General features: G+C 49.1%; 1 protein-coding gene across 8 annotated transcripts in view; it reads right to left on the reverse strand.

The window, feature by feature from the left end:
* The window catches only part of LOC140727918 (protein Shroom2-like), a 238621-nt gene that overhangs the window by 45936 nt on the left and 172991 nt on the right, over positions 1–19694 (reverse strand). For all 8 annotated transcript variants that reach the window (XM_073045889.1, XM_073045898.1, XM_073045890.1 and 5 more), the window contains 2 exons: positions 11433–13566; positions 6198–6289 (listed from right to left, as the gene is read on the reverse strand). In XM_073045889.1, coding sequence (XP_072901990.1) covers positions 6198–6289; positions 11433–13566 — 2226 coding nt within the window. The remainder of the gene's footprint in view (positions 1–6197; positions 6290–11432; positions 13567–19694) is intronic.

The raw sequence follows: 19694 nt of genomic DNA on the forward strand, positions 1-19694 counted from the left end.
TTGTACATACCATAGCAGGAAACTACAAACTGATCACTGCTGGATAACAATGGGGAGACCATGAGACAGTGTGTTTCTTTCCTAAAGCTCTCAAAAGCATAGGTGGGCTCCTGTGCTGAGAGATTCTGCGAATATTTAGTCTGAAATTTGCCTTGGTACTTCTGATTTTCCAAGATAATACTTAGAAAATTAATTCCAAATGTCCTAAGTGGTTACAGACAGAAAAGAACAAAGTGAAATCAAAGTGGGCCATATCGAAGCTGTAAAACACAGCAGCTATTTGATGGTTATCACTTACTCATTTACCACAGCTCTTTTATTATTTCTCAGGTTATCTGGTGTTGTAATAACCAACACACTCATATCAAGAACTCCTCGTACTCTGCAAACATACACTTGGTGCTGAACTTGGACTCCGAGACTCTGAAATGAGTGGCGCTGATAGCATTGTTACCTTGAGTCAGGGAAATTGAGCTTTCTCAGGTTAGGCAGAGCTGACAAGCTGCAGAACCAAGCTAACTTGTTTCATCTGCCCGAACCTTTAAGCTTGTTTACCCTGAACAGGATTCCCTTAGGTTATGTCACTATGTTTATCCAAAGTAACCATTGCCAAATGCTTAAAGCTGAGATCATCCATTCTCCTGCCTTCAGGAAAATGGCAGAAGGTGGTTCCCGTGTGAGAGTCATAGAGCACAAATTTTTCCCCCTCCTGCCCTGTGGGCTTGCTCGCTGAGCTCCAATGTCCAGCCAGTGTTAAAACGGTCAGTGACTGAGAAGATTGAAATCCAAACCAAACAAGATCAAGTCCAGCAGAGCTGTCACCTTACCGGAGGCCACTTGCACAACTTACAGAAGGGTTCCTATCTCAGGCCTACACGCCTGTCCTTTCTACTTCATCCCACCACTGTAGAAGCTGTGCTGGGAGTAGATACCCAAAAAACAGGCTGACACAGGCTCATTAGGTTCCTCGTCCATGAGCTCTGACCACTTGGTAAACATTTGTCAGTGGATCCTAAATCTGAAAGCCAATGCCACTCTTGATATGAGTGCACCCACCCCCACCCCTTACTAAGCTGGTCTGAGGCACGAGCCCTGCTCAATTCCCTGGGACACACAACTGCACCAGTCTATTGCCTCTCTACTGGTCTCAGCTATACATCTGCCAGAGTAAAGCATCTGCATGTAGGCTGAACCTTTAGCCTAAGTTGGAAAGCCCCCTACTGGTTGTCACTGGCTCCTAAGTTGCAATCTATGAAGAGGATCTGGTGATTGAGTTGACCTGCAGTGAGCAGTGCCAGTGCTCATGGGCCTCCCAATACGTTACGTTACGTGCAGGGGGACCATTGTTGCTTCTGAAGAAGCTGGTTGGGCAAAGCGGCCCCAGCTTGAGCATCAGGTACCTACATCTCCTGTGATCCTGGTTCACGATTTATGATTTCCTGCTTCAGTGACTAACCCGTGAAACTATTCATCTTCATTGTGCCTCTCTTCTGTGCTGACAATGCCAACTCCGCACCAGAGCAGGGTCTCTGCTCCCACTCCTGGAAGCCCCAGCAGTGCAAGACCAGTTAGCTTTTTAGCGAGAAGGATGCAAGGTATCCTGTACCGACTACGTTCTTACTCCCTTCTACGGTTTCCACTGCTCTCTGGCTCTTTGACCACGCTCTCGCGAAGGAGGGTGCCGGGGCTTCAGCACAGAACGTCAACAATTCCTTTCCTCCTACAGATGCTGCGAGGCCTGCTGAGTTCACCCAGCAGATAGGGCGTTGCTCTGCAGTCCCTCGAGTTACACAAAGATCACGGCGTAGCTTCAAGCAAATCCCATTAACGCTTTAGCTTGTATTCTCTCAGAGGCTGATGGGACACTCGATATTGTTCTGGCTACTGCACCAGCAGGCCCAAGGAAACGGAACGAAGGCATTCAACTGCATTTCCACTGGGTCTCATCTGCAACATAAGATGGTTTACCCATACGGACAGACACTGGGCTTTTGTTGTTACAGCTGCTACTCAGCACTGTGCTTTATACAGATTCCAGAGCCACAAAGAAATAATTGTGCCACACTAGCAAAAAAAATGCTGTTGTAGGTGTATTCCTTTCAATGGGCGTCCGCTGTTAATGAGTTGCACTGAATTGTTGGCTGGTTCCAAACCCCAACAGTCTGCTCATTATCACAGCTAAAGTCAGCATGGGATGGACGACAGCAGTACACATATGACACCCCCCCCCCCCACCTCCATCATTTGAGACAATGACAGAGTCAGAAACAATTGGCTGTAAGAACTCAGTGGGTCAAGCAGCATCACTGGAAAGACAGGAATTGTCAAAAATGTTGACATTTGCTTTCTTTTGACAGACGCTACTCAACCCACTGTTCCTCCAGCAGATTGTTGCCTCAGATTCCAGCATCTGCAGAATCTCATGTCAACACAGACGGTTCCGTTCTTCTCCGTACAAACAAGCTGGAGGAACTCAGCAGGTCGTGCAGCATCCGTGGAAACGAGCAGTCAACGTTTTGGGCCGAGACCCTTCTCCTCTTGCTCTGGTATTTTGGATCTCACCTTTGATTTCCACCATATGTATCCCAAACTCTAGATTTCCTGTCCAAAATGTCTTCACTTCTCTCCTTTCCTTAAAAGCTCTCTTCCTGGCTTTTAGTTCCATGAACAGCTGGCTTTTCCTTTAATGTGGCAATCAACAAGTTTCAATTGGCTTGGCAATATCCATGAGGCCTGAGATACTTCAGTGAGTTAAAGATATGACATTGACAAGGACCACCTTCTTAAGTGAGCAGTATTGGTCACTGATTAGCACAAGGTGAAAGAGAGCGTGGAAGTGAGAGAGCAAACCAAAATTAAAGGGTGAACTTGTATTTAAGTAAGAATTTCCATGGCCTTGTTCACTGCAAAGTGGCCTACCACTAAAGAAGCATTTGAGAAGTGTGGATACTGCAGCAACATTTACAGTGTTGTAAGAAATGTGACAGTCAAATTGCACATAGCAACTACCAGCATGTGCATTGTAACAGTAACCATATCATCCATTGTAATGATGCTGGTTTAGGGATAAAGATTAGACAGGACACCATGGAGAACATCCTGGATGTCCACTAGTCCACCAGGGTCACTTACATCCACCTGAATTGCCCCAAGAAGAAGAGCCTCATCCTCAAGGCAGCACCTCTAGGGGTTCCACAGGGATCGGTACGGGAACCGTTTCCTTTCACGTTATGTATCAATGATTTGGATTATGGAATCGATGGCTTTGCGGCTACGTTTGCAGACGATACAAAGATAGGTGGAGGGACAGGTAATGCTGAGGGAGTGGGGAGTCTGCAGAAAGACCTGGACAGATTGTGAGAATGAGCAAAGAAGTGGCAGGTGAAATACAATGTAGGGCTGTGTATGGTCATGCACCTTGGCAGAAGTAATAAAGGTGTGGGCTATTTTCTAAACAAGGAGAAAATTCAAAAATCAGATTTGCAAAGGGACTTGGGAGTCCTTGTGCAGGATTCCCTAAAGGTTAACTTACAGGTTCAGTCAGTGGTAAGGAGGCAAAAGCAATGTTAGCATTAACTTCAAGACGTCTAGAATATAAAAGCAAGGATATGCTGCTGTGGCTTTATAACACATTGGGCAGACTGCACTTGGACTATTGTGAAAAGTTTTGGGCCTTTATCTACAAAAAGATGTGTTGGCATTGGAAAGGGTCAAGAGGGAGGTTCATGAGAATGACTGGTAATGAAAGTGTTAACATTGGGGGGGGGCATTTGATGGCTCAGGGCCTGTACTCACTGAAGATCACGAGAGTCAGAGGGATCTCTCATTGAGACCTCTGAGGCCTCCGTTGGTCAGGGTCAACCATGGATGTTGTATCCTAACTGTCTGGATATGCAAGCCAAGGTGGTACGATATGGAGAGCAAGCTCTCCCTCTCTCCATGCATCTGATGAACCCAAAGGAACGGCAGAGACTGATTCAGTTTGGTACCAGCAACGTCTCAGGAGTTGCCAGTCAGCATGTCAGCATTGAAGTCAATGTAGGAATGCCTTAGGAACTCCAGCTCTGGAACTTTCCTCTCGGGGTTTAACTCCGGAAGCCTTCTCCACGTGAGGGTATAGCCACAGGGCAGCGGAGGTTTGGGATCAGAGTTTTCCTTCTCGAAGATGAGACCTCAAACACAGCTGATGAGCCCCATCTGCTTGAAATTGAAATTGAAACCTATTGAATAGTAAATGCCTGCATAGAGTGGATGTGGAGAAGATGTTTCCTACAGTGGGAGACTCTAGGACCTGAGGGCACAGGCTCAGATTAGAGGGACGTCCATTTAGAACAGAGATGAGAAGAAATTCCTTTACCCTGAGGATGGTCAATCTATGGAATTCCTTGCCATGGATGGCTGTGGAGCCTATTGATTGAGTATTTTTAAAGCTGAGCTTAGTAGTTTCTTGGTTAGTCAGGGTGTCAAAGGTTACGGAGAGAAGGCAGGAGGATGGGGTTGAGAGTGATAAATCAGCCATGATGGAATGGCAGAGCAGACTTGATGGGCTGAATGGCCTAATGTTTTAAAATCTCACATCAGGACTAAGACTGGACGGGGGAGATAGTCAGTATAAAGAGAAGAGGGGGAGTTGTGAGATGGAGGAAGTGGAAACTGAGAAACAGTCGGTCGCCTCCCTTACACCAATTGTCCACTTACGTTCAAATCCCCTCTGTCCTCTTTTCATGACAGATCAGGACCAGTATCATGTAGTCAGCATCCACAATGACCAGGCCAGGAAGGGGCAGCTCCAGCATCTTCACAGAGAGCCCCATAAAACATTATGGTGAAATAAGGCCAGTCAGACCGACTTCTCACACAACAACAACTATTCAAAACCAACCACCAGGGGACACACTGCCAACAATGACTGACAGCTGTATTTCTTCCAAAAGAATCAACTATAGTGCAACCACTCCATTGTTTCTGAAGCCTGAAACTCCCAAGAACTGTTCCTTCTTTGTTTTATCAAATGAGTTCACGTAGCAGAATCAGAACAACCGAGGGCCAACTCAAAGACAGGAAGGAGAGAAGAGTGTAGACCGCTTCTGCACTCACTGGGTCAGAGAGAATGGACGTGAGCAAACGAGAAATGAGCTGAAGGTCCAGTCAGCCATCCTTCATCACTTTCAGCCCAACCTTAACCACTGGGTTTCCCGAAAGAGGTGAAAAGGGGCAGCAGGGGCAAGGCTGCTCATAGGTTTCCCTCCGAGTTGCGACCCACCCTCGTTCAGAATGGCTCCTTCACTGTCACCGGGCTTAAACCCTGCAACTCCCTCCTCAGCATTTTTACCAAAAGGGGTGAGAAGGCAGCTCGATGTCAACAGCCCAAGGGCAACTGGGATAAGCAATAAGTGCTGGCCCCCTCTAGCAAGTCCAGATCCTAAAAAAAAATAAATAAAACACACAAAAAACAAGTCCTGGGGCAATTTGGGGTAAAAACGCAGGAAAATCACCCTTGCTTGCTTTTGTTATTCTTGGATGGAAGATAGGGTGCCCTGTTATTCCACTGCACTTGGGAATCCTCCGACAGGCTTGAGATCACTTGGGGACAATAAAATGAGGATTCTCATCGCGAGCAGGAGACGCCCACTCAGTCCCTCAGCTTCATTCCACCATTCAATGAGTTTCAAGTGCAAACTGAACCTCAGCTCCACTTTCCTACCTTCATCCCACATGTACCTTCAAACTCGCAACGAGAATAAGATCAGGGTCCTGAAGTCAGCCCACTTCTAGCAGCTGCAGCAACTTTGGGAGAGGAGACTCTATAATTCCCACCACCCTTACGCGAAGAACGGGGAATGGAACACTTACAAAGGAGGCTGCCTGGAATTTTGTTTTGAAGCCGAGGCGGATCACTGAAACAATGGACCACAGGCAGAGTTTGCAACAAATTATGTAAGTGCTTGACCTGAACGGTATGAATCAAATCTGATGAAAGTGCCCTCACTGAAGGTAGCCACTCAACTTTCCCCTGTCAGCTGTAATTTCAATGCAGGTCTTGTTAAACATTGTGATTATCATTACAAACCATTCTTTCTGAAGTGTAAATTTGGGTTTCTGTGTTCAAGCACAACCAAAAATCAACAACTTCATCAACAGTTGACAGAATCAGAGTGAAACGCTGCATGGAACTCCCCCACCCCCTCAGTACTCACCGTCTGCAAGCACTTGCACCAGCTTCTGTAGTTGGATGAGCCATCTCCTTCTGGAAACCTTCTGGACGCCTCCTCGCCTCAATGGGAATATCCTGCAGGATGGTGAAGAAGCACCTGTCAGCCGGTGCCTGCATTTCACATGATACCGCACTAATTATGGAGAGCCCACCCCCTTGGAAAAGTGCAAGGAAAATCAACAAACTGCAGGTGTTGGAAATCTGAAATAAAACCAGAAAACGCTGGGAACACCAGGAGTTTGGGAAGCATCTGTGGAAAGAGAAAGCTAATGTCCCAGGTTGAAGGGCCTTCATCAGAACTGTAAAACACACCCGGGGTTGAGCTCACGTAGAGTTAAAGCACAGAAATGGACGCTACGGTACACAGTCCATGCTGACTGTTAAACACTTATTTACACACATCCCAATTTATTCCCCCACACTCCCCTCAACTCCTCCCAAATTCAAATTCACACACTGGATGCCAACTGACCTACCAACCTGCTCACCTCTGGGATGTGGGAGGAATCCTGCTATAAACCTACGTGTTATTTCACGTATCAGAGTTTATTTAGCAAACTGAAATCTACTGTGTGGTATAAACATACACTCGGTGGCCACGTTACTAGATACACCTGCTCACTAATGCAAGTATCTAATCAGCCAATCATGTGGCAGCAACTCAGTGCATAAAAGCAAGCAGACATGGTCAAGAGGTTCAGTTGCTGTTCAGCCCAAACACCTGAATGGGGAAGAAATGTGATCTAAGTGACTTTGACCGTGGAATGATAGTTGGTACCACAGAGGGTGGTTTGAGTATCTCAGAAACTGCAGATCACCTGGGATTTCTCACACAAGTCTCTAGAATTTACTGAGAACGGTGCAAAAAACAAAAAAAAGCCTCCGGTAAGCAGCAGTTCTGTGGGCAAAATGCCTTGTTAATGAGAGAGGACAGGATAGTGGCCAGACTGGTTCAAGCTGACAGGAAGGTGACAGGAACTCAAATAACCATTGGTGTGCGGAAGGGCATCTCTGAATGCACAACACATCAAACTTTGAAGTGGACGGGCTACAGCAGCAGAAGACCATGAACATGCACTCAGTGGCCACTTCATTATGTTCAGGAGGTACCTAATAGAGTGGCCATGGAGTGTAGGTCATTACCTTTACCCTAAATTTGGAGACACGAGTACCTCTATCTCTGCTCAATATAATATGAACAAATGGTAACTACAGGGGCTGCTGCTTTAATTAGTCTTTCTGGTGCAGACCAGGAGCTGTAGTATCCAAGCCTGTACTGTCTGGAGTAGGATTTATTTGTCCTTTGGTCCCTAATCAGTAAACGGAGCAGGGTGACCAAGTTCTGAGTGTGTCTCTGAAGGTCACATAGCTCCCTGCAATCCCTCTGCCAGTCTTTGGACTGGCTCCCAAACCACCAACACCAAGGACTGTGCAGCAACATTTGTGAACTACCTTCACCCCTCCAAAAAAAACTTCCTTCAAGTTATTTCTATCTCTCCACAAAGAACTTCCCAAAGGAAATTCAGTATCCCTAAAGGCTTCATCACATGACCTCACTCCTCAAACTGGCCCACCTCCAAACTCCAATCATCGGTCTATTTGCACTTTGCTCCACCTTCCCACAGGAACAGTCTTCCCACCCAACAACCTGATCTCCAACATCTTTATAACGATCAAAACATATCAAAGAAAACAGAAAGAAAAAATACTGTTGTTTAAAGCAGTGCACTGAATCCATTAACTCCTACAGAATCCAAACAAATGTGATTGAACAGATGATCCTATTAAGCCAAGCTAATCCCCCAACTCTGACCCTCTGGAGATTCTTATAAAATATAAATAACAGGTCCTGAAACGAGAATGGTTCCCATTTTTGAAAGGGCTGGAATACAATCCCCCTCACACTCATACAGAAACACTAAGATGTATAGCATCAATAAAATCACTATTTACCTTCTAGAGTAAACATATTCAAAGCTTATCTCCTGCACAGCAGTAAAAACTAAAGTTGCTGACAGTGCTGGGAGTTTTAATGAAGGACTCCTAACTGAGGTGTAATATCTTTTCCCCCCAAGGAGAAAGTGACTAATTGCACATGAGTAATGAAACAGGAAGTGTGTAACATTTAGATCATCAGTCCTGTGTGTACAGGGGCAAGACAGCAGCTGAAAGAGTCAGTTGGGATGGGGTAGAGGGGAGTGAGTGATTGTGAGGGCGTAGGGGAAGGTAAGGGTGGGGGGTCGCACTCAGTGAGATTTTGCCCCAGTGCAAGACATGGCCTCTGCAACCGGCTGAATAACATCCCCAAGTAGTAATCAACTTTATTACAACAGATTGGAAAATCTCAATCATTTCATCCTGGGGGACACAGACCAGCCACCTATGGACAGACTGTTCCACCGGTGATTCCAGTCCCCTCAGTTTCATTGCACCAGCAGCAACTGAAGTCAGTGACTCACCATCAGGTTCTGCTCTGGGACTAGGAGGGGAATGGTAACGGAGGGCTAGTCATGCTGGAGATGACAAAATCCCAGCACTGAGTAAACGTGATGAGGCAAGGTTTGACGTAGCAGCGACAATGACAGGGTAGGGCCAGGCACTGTCGTTGGGAGTGTGAGGCAGGTCGGCCTGCTTCTGGGTGACTCTGTCTAATAGCTATGTAAGCAGTCAGTCTTTCAGTCTTTCTAAAGAAATATCAGGATGTGTAAATATGACCAATCCTTATTTACATGCCCCACCTGCACATTAGCACAGCAGAAGGCCTGAAGCATGACACTGCTGCAGAAACAGGTAAATTACACAAGAGCAAAGTGAGACCATTCAGCCCTTCATAGACCTGCTGCTCGATCAGGCTCTCGCTGATTTATATCACCACCATCTGTCCTTGCTTTACTTCACTGAACAAGAATGCGCTGAAACTGGTTTTGGAATTTTTCTTTCACCCCCATCTCAGCACAAAGTTCAAACCTACTTTTTCGGGTGAAGAGCAATGCGAGTAAACAGGCTTGCTCTTTTCTGAGCTCAGTCCTAAATGGAACAGTGTAAGCCTCCCTTGTACAATTTGCTTGCATAGTTTAATCCTGCTAAGCCGTGTGTTGTGCTACAAAAACGGCAAAACAAATGACCTTGCCAGTGCAGTTGTCTGATTAGTCTCAAATTTCCATGGCACTAACAAAATAGTCCAGAGGAATCTCGGGTTAGACTTTCAACAGCAACACCTGATGCAGAATGGTTCCATAAAAATTAAAAGTTGGACATTCTCTGTAAAAGATGCGTGTGATCAAGGTTTCACATTGCAACAGTGATTTGAAAAATACTGTCATACCACTCTGGGCACCTTTTCATATTTCATCTGCCCTCAGGCAACTCTGACCACTGGCTTTGTGCTGCTTCTCACAACAACTCTTTCTCCTTCACCTGAACTTGGTAAGTGAGAGAACAAACTCTTTCATTTTTCTTCCTTTCCCACTTCTGAACAGTTTTCAACCTGAAACATGCTTTTCTTCTCACAGATTCTGTGTCTGTTTCAGACTTCCGGCATCTGCACCACACTTCTGAGTTTCAATCCCAATCCATTTCCATTTCCCCACCACCCAACTCTCACGCCCGTCTACTCCTCCCACATTCTCCCACCACTCACCTGCACCAGGAGTAATTACAGCCACCAATTCTCTTGCACTGCAGGTATCTCGTAAACATTATGGGGAAAGGGTTGGCATTTTGCACTTCACTTTTAGCTCCATACCCAATGGCAGCTTGGAAAGCCTTTATACCCAAATGCAGCCCAGGGCTGGAGTCACAATCAAAGGCACTCGTAAGATGATTTTCTTTTAGGAAGCAAATGCCTGAACTTTCTACGTCGATTACACAACTCAGCTGTGATTTCAATTCTTGGGCTGGTGGGGCTTGACAGCTCAGCCCTTGGGTTATTGGCCAAGGGCTTGGGTTATTGGATTATCTGTGCATCCCCATGATAGTACAGGGAGTCCAGATGTCCTTCCAGCCTTGGCCAGTAGCTCTGGACACGGAGCCGTCTCATCCATACACCAGAGACGTGCTTTTTGGTCAACCACACCCGTGCCGAGCATCAGGCATTGATCTGTAGCAATTCCACCTTCCACCACTTGGCCAATAGCTGCCTATGCCAGTAACTGTGACTGTAACATGAAAGGCAGGAAATGTCCGAGTACTTTTCTCTGAAGTGCATCAAAAGATGGAACTGAGTTAGGTCTTGGAAATAATGATGGGTGAAAAGTAGACGCCCTGTGAGGGGTAATAAATATTGTCGTCCATTCAGTTGAAGAGCTTGCTAAAACAGAGTAGGTGAAGTAAGAAGCTCCTATGCATCATGAGGAAGGGAACAGAAACAGACTTGTGTTAGGAAACCTGAAGTTATGTTACCGTAAAGATGTCCACTTTGGCAGGGAAAGTGAAGATGCAGATTGTCTGAGTGGTGAGGGATTGTAGAACTCTGATGCAGGGTGAAAGGCCTGCCAAAGGATAGTACGTAGCCACAGCAAGAAAGGAAAGGGGCTAGCAAAACGTCACTGCCCACTCACTGCTCAGGGAACCGAGATTCAGGGAGGCCATGCTTCAGTTAGATACAGCATTAATGAGACCACGTCCAGAGTACTGCCTACTGGTGTCCTTATTTAAAGAAGGATATTTCTAAGCATGACAAGACTAATACGTGAAAGGGGTAGTTGTCGTATGAGGAAAGGTGGCACAGGATAGGTTTGAGTGGAGTTCACAGAGGATTGAAGAGAACTTCACGGAAACGTAGGTGACGCTGAGAGATGTTGACAGAGTGGATGTGGAGAGGACATTTCCTCCTTTGAGAGAAAGTAAGGGGGTTGTCTCCTTCTGGGAGGAACTCACCCACAGGGCTGTGGTGGCAGAGGTGGAGCCAGCTCACTCCTGACTGCTGTGCGGGTACGTACATGTAGAAACAGAGCTGAGGGCTGAGCCACGCCATCCTTGGCAAATCCTGCACCGAACAAGCCCAGACCCTCAGCTTCCAGCTGCTTCACATTTCAACCCTTATCACCCTGTCGCTGGTCTATGGGAACAGAACAGTCAGACACACACGCCCACGAGGCAACTCTGTACCATAAATACCAGCTGACTCTGCCATCTGCTTCCAAAAAAGCACCCCACCCACAAAAACACACTTAGTTCAGCAACAAGTAACCCGCAACACGGAGGGAACCGGGATTACCTGCAGGTAGAAATCAGTGGAGGGTGACGAGCGTGACCTCTCATGTACGTACTGCAGTTTCGCAGGCTGCTCGCAGCCCTGGTCCAGGATGTTGTCCACAGAATGGTACCTGCTCGAGCTCCTGGCCTCTGACAGCTTCCTCTGCTCCCTCCACTTGGCCTGGTATTCCGCAAATGTTCCCAGCCGCTGCAGATCAGCCTCTCGCTCCCTGGCGCCCGGGGCCCCACCCTGTCCCGCCCTCTCCGGGAACCCGCTGGGATGGGCCCCCGCACTCCCTTGTGACCGGCCCCCAGTCTGGTGGGGCCCTCTCCACGAGCCATCCATGCCCAGGGAGGCAGCGCGGCCACGCACTTCACTCTCCGGGCCCTGCTCCCCTGCCTTGGGGCCAATGGCCTGGCTTTTCCAATGGGCCACCTCGCCAGAGGCTGGGGCAGGCCTGGTACAGGCAGCCAAGGGCTGGGCTGCCTTAATGCTGCCCTCGAAGAACTGCCGCCTGTCAGCGAAGGAGGCTAGGGGAGCGGTGCCCAGCGGAGGGAGAGGCTCCTCCCCCTCAGGAGTCCCCACCTCATTCATCTTACCAGGCTCAGAGTAGGACCGCAGCCTCTGCTCCTGGGTCAGCCGCTTCCGTCCCCCCACCCGGCCAAGTTGGCCGCTGGCCGCCCGCCCAGTCACTAGGGGGTTAGCCAGAGGTAGGGGCGGGGGCCCGTTCCTGGGGGGAGGGGCAGGACAGGGAGGTGGCCTGGCGGGACGGAGGGGGGTGGCCAAGGGACCTAGGTCCCTCCTCTGGAAGGAGGTGGCCCTCAGGACTCGTGCCTGGGCCTCCTTCAGGCCATCGGCGTACGAGGTACCGTCAGGCCAGGGTACGGCTCCAGCCGATGGTTCTCCTCCCCAGCCACACTCTGTCCCTTCCCCTGCCTCCGGGCTCACGGCCAAGGCCGCAACGCTCCTGCTCTTCTGCAGCAAGGCCCGCTTCATCTGGATCTCATTGCGCAGGGCCGTGGCAAAACGGTCGCTGCGTCGCGACTGGCGAGCTACCTGGCCCGGCTCAGCCTGCGGCCTGCGGCCATCCTGGGCAGGCAAGGGGAAGGCAGGCGCCTGCTCGGGACACACCACCCCAGGGCCTGGCCTACAGTCCTCCCCAGCCTGTGGGTCTGAGGCCCAGCTGCCCGTCCCAGCCCCTCCCATCCTCTGGCTCACCCAGTTAGGCTTCTGGCTCACTTCTTCGGGGAGGTGCCTGGAGGCTGGATCTGGGCGGCAGAGAAGTCCCTTCTGGCCATCCTGAGGCTCCGGCCTGAGGCGGCCCTGTCCCTCCACCGCCAGTTGCTGGGGTGGCCCAGAGGTGAGGCAGAAGTACCTGCTAGGTCCAGGGCCCTCAGGGACCGCTGAGTCCAGGCAGGGTGGCGGCACTGGCGAGGCCCCAGCCCAGGCCTGGGTTGGGTCCTGTCGCCAGGTGACGGTCCACGCTGGGGCTAGCTCATCGCTGTGCTGTTGCCGGTGGTGCGGGGGAGGAGGGGGGTGCGAGGAGACGCTGTCCAAAGAAGCCGGGGCGGGGGGGTGCTCTGGGCAGGGGGGGCAGGCCTGGTTCCTCCAGCCGCTGCCCTCCATCGCTTCTTTGTCTCCACGGAGATGAGACCTGCTCCGCACCTGCCCACCGCCCTCGTGGACCCTGGTGGCCGCGTAGCTGTCACTGCGTATGGGGGGAGGGGGTGGGGAGGTGCCCCTGGGCCCGCGGCTGTCGGCCAGGACCCTCTTCTCCGGCACGTGCCACACTGGCCCAAGGCTGGTGCGGAGCCCCCTGAAGTTGGCCTGCTCCTCCACCCGGGTGCTCTTCCCCTCCTCCCAGCCGCCGAGCCTGCTCAGCACATTCTCGGTGGAGGAGCCGTTGTCACTGCGGGAGGACGACAGCGAGTAGTCGGGCGTGCTGCAGTTGGTGGAGAAGGAGCTGTAGGCCGAGTCCCTCCTGTTGGGCTGGGCGGCTTGCTCCACGCTGGTGTTAGATTTGGCCAGGGAGAGGGATAGGGAGAGGGCCGGGGTCTGGTCCAGGCTGTCCATACTGCCCAGGGAGCTGAACTGGTGCGAGATGTGGTGCAGGTTGGGCTGGTCCCAGGGATCTGAGAGGCTGTTTGATGAAGAACTGGAGGGAGAGAAAGAGAGAGAGAGGAATGGGAAAGTCAGTGAACACCAGGACGTGGGAGCATGGGGACAATCTCAAGCATAGGTGGGAAATGGTCCCAGAAACAGGGGGAGCAAATATTCCCAGGCACACAGGCATGATCCCAAATTTTCCAGGCTCTTGTTAAACTGTATCCCCACTCGTACCCATATAGACTCATGTAGCAGCTGGCATCTTGCCCTCTACAATATCCCTAAACCTGCCATGCACCCGAATCCAGCTTCACTGCCCCCCAACCTTACCACACTCCCCATGCCCACCAGGCCTCCAAACACCAACCTGAGCCCTACACCACTACCCACACCTTGGAAGTGTAGAGGGAATGGGTAGAATAGTGTAGAAGCCCTGGATGAATCTGCGGCTCCAATGGGCACTGTACTCCTATGCCCCAGACTGCTGCCAAGGCACAGAACCCAGTTCTACAGTCACATCTCAGTGCAGCATCTGAGCACCCAGCCAGGCAGCCACACGTCCACCATTCAGGCACCCGTGGCCCAGTCAGGCTACATCCACTACCTGGCACCCAATCCGGCCCAGTTCCAAAGACCATGCACCCATGAGCCCCCCTAAACCCACCCACAACTGCCTGTCAGGAACGGGTTTTATTTACTCAAAGTCCGGACACGAGCCTCACCAGCAAGGATACTGCCGTTCACTGTCCTGTGATGTGGCCAATCAGGCCACTTGGGAGGACGTTAACGAGGCTACCACATTATCAGTACTGGGGTCATCAGCGGATCAGGGACAAGGATGGCAGGACCCTCTCCTGAAGGACATGACTGGATTTGGTGGTGTGTTAACAGATCTATTAACAACTTCCAGCTGTTTTGTTCATCAGTTCCAGATTATTTTCAAATTCCACAGTTGCCTTGGTGGGACCTGAACTCTGCTCTCTGGACTGTTAGTCTGGGCTCCCGGGTTATAATCCACTCAACTGCCAATATACCATGTTACCCCACTCCCCCACCCAGTCCATCTGGAATCCCATCGGGCCCACAGCCTGTACTCCAGTATCCATGGCAAGTATCAGGAAACTGTAGCCCATCCAGCAAGCACCAACATTCGAATCCAGCATCCTAGCCCCTCAAGGCTACCTATGTGGGGCACCCCCTACCCAAGTCCGGTATCCACTCAACCACTTGTACCACATCCGGGATCCCCTTCTGGGTAGATCTGCCAAGCGTCCAAGCCTAGACCAACCCCTGGCATGCCGGGCACCTGTACCACCTCAAGGTAAGGTCCACACGCTGCAGACCCCACCTAGCACGTGTAGTCTCATCAAACACCCCTGCCTCAGAATGATTCACAACCCTCCGAGAGAGTGATGTAACTATGCTAACGCTAGCTACTGAACAGCTTGGTGAAGTATCTCTGCCCATTAAGAAATAACGTAACTTTCTTCCATTTCCTTCTCTCAATGCTCTGGTCTAGACTGTGAGCGCTTTGCTTGGGACAATAGCGGGACAGCAACTCACAAAGCTCCAAGGAGAATGTCACCCTGATTCTGTTAAAAAATAGTACAAATAAATTGGAAGAGGATTTTTGATTTTCATTATATTAACAATTTACAAAACACATTGATAGAAAGGCCCCAAAAACCTGGATTTGTTATGATGCGACCAAAATCAGAAGGCATGCTGGGAAGGGTGGCTACTCAAAAGCAAAGAGTCTCGAGCAGACTCTGGTTCCTGGCGCAGTTCCTCTTTAAGACAACGGAAGAGAGGATGCCGCTCTGGTTTACAAATTTGTGTATGGAAACATGGCTTTCGACTCCTAATACCCACTACCCTGCTGACAAACAAACGGTGTCTGGAAAAATAAAATGGAGGAGCTCAGAGCAAGATTGCTGCACCAGAAGGACATTTAAAGTTTATTTGTTTTACAGTGACTTGGATATCAACTCCCCCCCCCACCCCATTCTGGACGCAGTGATACAGCACGCTGGCTTCATGATTCATCACCAAGATGAAACTGCTGAGTCTTTCAAAGGCAGAGGAGGTGGAGTATGCCTTGTGATCAACTCCTCGTGGTGTACAAATGTGGCAGGGCTATCCTAATCCTGCTCAGCCAACCTCAGACATCTTGTGATCAAGTGATCATTTTATCTGCCGCGGGAGTTTTCAGCCATCATCGTGGTCCCACCTCAGGCCCGTGTCAAACAGGCTCTCAAGGAGCTGAGCAACGTAATCAACAGGCATGAAGTAGCACATCCTGATGCCTTCCTCATCATTTCTGGGGGATTTCCAGCCAGCTTGAAAAAGTCTCTAAATCATTTTCACCAACGTATCACTTGTGGAACCAGAGGAATCAACACACTGACTATCATCCACAGCACTTACCGTGCTATTCCACACCCACACTTTGGAAAGTCTGATCACCTGGCTGTACTTCTACTTCCTGAGTACAGAGACTGAAGACCGCACAGCCAGAAGTGAGGACAAGGGAGACACAAGAGCACTTACAGGATTGCTTTGAATCGGTGGACTGGATTGTATTTGGGGATTCATCTTCGAGTCTGAATGAGTATGCCACAGTTGTCACTGACTTCATTAAAACCTGTATGGATAAGCGTGTCCCTACAAAAAGGAAAACTCTGATTTTAAACCTCCGCTGCCTTGCGGCCATACCCACCCATGGGAAAGGCTTTGGGAGTAAACCCCGAGGAAGAAATCCGGAGCCGGGGTCCCTAAGGCAGTTTGATGGCGTTCACAACTTCACTCTGGCAACCTCTGTGACGACACTGGTGCCAAGCTGTACTGGCACTTGCCCTTCCCTTGGACTGCATCAGTGACGTGGAGATGGGGAACCACTGCACGGGCAACAGCCGGTTCTTCAAATCTTCCCACCCAGGCTTGCGCCCTAGCGAGCACACAGTCCACCAGAGGCGTAAACCCATGGATCAACGGCTGCCGACTACTACGAGAACTTACTGTACATATCTGAATCAAAAGCCCTGGATGAACCAGGTAGTCTGCTGGGGTTAGATCTGGTGATCCAAGACTATATAAGGTCAGGTATGTCTTACAGAGGGCTACCTCAAGAGCAAAGGAACAATTCTGAATGAGGTTGGAGGCAGAATGTTAATTGGGTAACCCTACGATCTCCGTCTTGGAGGCCGACATCAGATTGTCTTTCTCCTCGCAAGGCAACAAGCCCTGATGAAGTACCTGGTAAGGCTCTGAAAACTTGTGCCAACCAACTGGCACATTTGTTCAAAGATATTTTCCATTACTAATTTCTAGTCAGAAGTTTCCACCAGTCAGTCCTGACGAAGGGTCTTGGCACGAAACACTGACTGCTCATTTCTACGGATGCTGTCCGACCTGCTGAGTTCCTCCAGCTTGTTGTACGAGAAGTTTCCACCTGCTTCAAAAGGGCAATGATTATTCCAGTGTCCAAGAAGGGCAGGGTGAGCTGCCTTAATGACTATTGCCCAGTATCACTCACATCTACAGGGATGAAGTGCTCCGAGAGGCTGGTCATGGCTAGAACCAACTCCTACCTCAGCACAGACCTGGATCCATTGTAGCTTACCTGTCACCACAACAGGTCTACAGCGGATGCAATCTCATTGGCTCTTCACGCAGCCTTGGATCACCTGGACAATACTAATACTTATGTCAGGGTGCTGATTATTGACTACAACTCAGCATTTAACATCATCGTTCCTACAGTTCTGATTGAAAAGCTCCAGAACCTGGGTCTCTGTATCTGCCTCTGCAATGGGATCCTCAACTTCCTAACCAGAAGACCACAGTCTGTACAGATCAGAAATAACATCCTCACCTTGCTTACATTCAACACTGTTGCACCTCAGAGATGTGTGCTTACCCCATTGCTTTACTCTCGCTATATCCATGGCTGTGTTGCTAGGCATAGCTCAAATGCCATCTATAAATTTGCTGAAGACAACACAACTATTGTTGGCCGAATTTCAGATGGTGAAGCGAAGGCGTACAGCAGTGAGATACATCAGCTGGTTGAGTGGTGTCACTGCAATAACCTTAGCTTCAACACCAGTAAGACCAAGGAATTGACTGTGGACTTCAGAAAGGGTAAGAGGAGGGATCACACACCAGTCCTCATTGAGGGATCAGCAGTGGAAAGAGTGAGCAGTTTCAAGTTCCCAAGTGTCAACATCTCTGAGAATTTATCCTGTGCCCAACACATGACGCAGTTACAAAGAAAGCACGTCAGCGGCTATATTTCATGAGGAGCTTGAGGAGACTTGGTATCTCACCAAAGACACTCACACATTTCTACAGTTGTAACATTCCGACTGGCTGCAGCACCGTCTGGTATGGGAGGTGGGGTGGCTATTGCAGAGGATCAGAAGAAGCTGCAGAAAGTTGTGAACACAGTCAGCTCATTCACGGGCACCGGCCTCCGTAGTATCCAGGACACCCTCAAGGAGCGATGCCTCAAAAAGGGAGCACCCTTCAGTGCACGTTCCCTCTTCTCATTGCTTCCATCAGAGAGGAGGAACAGAGACCTCAGTGATTCAGGAACAGCTTCTTTCCCTCTGCCATCTGATTTCTGAACAGTGCATGAACCATTAATACTAACTCATTACCTTTTTGCACTTCTTATTTAATTTAACTAATATATATGAAAATATTTACTGTAATTCTCAGCTTTATTATTATGTATTGCATCGTACTGTTGCAACAAATACAACAAATTTCACGATATACGCCGGTGATATTAAACCTGATTCTGAGGTTGCTCAGGCTTAAGCGATCAGATAAAACTAGAAGTGCTTCAGACTGTTGGTTAAGAGGTGTCCAAATGCGATAAGGATGCTGAGACTAAGTACCAACAAGGAGATATAACAAAGTTTCAAGATAAGGCAGCTTTCGAACAGGACCTGTAATCCTTGTACATGAGCAAGCTCCACTTCATCTGCTGAAAAAAAATAACTCTCTTGTCCTCCCCTGTGGAAAAATGTTCTGAAGGTAGCATTTAATAATGAAGTTGATGAACGTGAATAAAGTCTGTGATGTAGGATGGTTTCAGAGCCTTGCTTAGTTCTCATCTCTCAAACCCAAAGGGGTAGAGGATAAGCAACCATCTACAGCTGAGCAAAGCCAACACTCATCCAAGGAAATGGAAAGTCACCAGTGGAAGTTTCAGCTTTATTCAAGGGAACATAAACGGTTTTACAGGCAACTGAAGACAAAGGTCCAAGGACCTCAAGAACTGATGGTAGACAGTGAGAGTGTAAGATCTTGCCAATATCCATGATGTGTGTGAACCAATCAGTGCTGTAAAACCACCAAGTGCCCAGCAAAGCTTGAGATGGGGATAGAGCGGCAGTCACCTCCAGTGGAGAGAAACATAAAGGCCTTCTCAAGCACATATCTACCCCTGACACGAGCACTCTGAACTCTACACTTCAGCAGCCTAACTGGGCCAATCTTGCTGCCATTACTGACCAATAATAAGTTGATCATCCTTTAAAAAAAAGAACAGGCTTTGGGAACAGACACCACTTAAGTCCTAAATTGTACATGTGGAAAGATGCAATTACAAATCCACAATCTCTCTTTCCGCATCTGGCACGAGGAGGATAAACCTCAGGGGGTCTCAGAGATGTGTTAATGGTACTCATCTTCAAGAAAGGAGACAAGTCTGACTGTGGTAACTACAAAGAGACCTCTCTACAGACTGCCACAGGGGAAGTCATTGTCTGAACCCTCACTCAACCACCTGCCCCTAAATCACAGTGCAGAATCCATCCGTCGAGAACAGGACCTTTTTGAGCTTTGTCATGTAACAGCTCTGAGGAAAATCCATGGTGTAGCACCAGCCACAATACTTGGCACTCTTAGACCTCACTGAAGATTTTGACCTCATGAACTGGGAGAGACAGAAATTCTTCTCTACTTTATCTTTGCTCCACAGTGGCATGCAAGCCTTTATACTAACCAACAGGTCTGCAACAGAGCCAATCTCAGTGAAGACTGGTGTCAAACAACTTTTCAATCCTGCACCCCAGATCCAATTAATTTCAGAATTAACGGGAAACTCTTCCACCTAAAGTTTATACTCCAGAGGCAGGGCCAACCGAACTCAGGAGCCACAGTACA

This window comes from Hemitrygon akajei, chromosome 5 (assembly GCF_048418815.1).
Source record: "Hemitrygon akajei chromosome 5, sHemAka1.3, whole genome shotgun sequence".
Classification (NCBI taxonomy): domain Eukaryota; kingdom Metazoa; phylum Chordata; class Chondrichthyes; order Myliobatiformes; family Dasyatidae; genus Hemitrygon; species Hemitrygon akajei.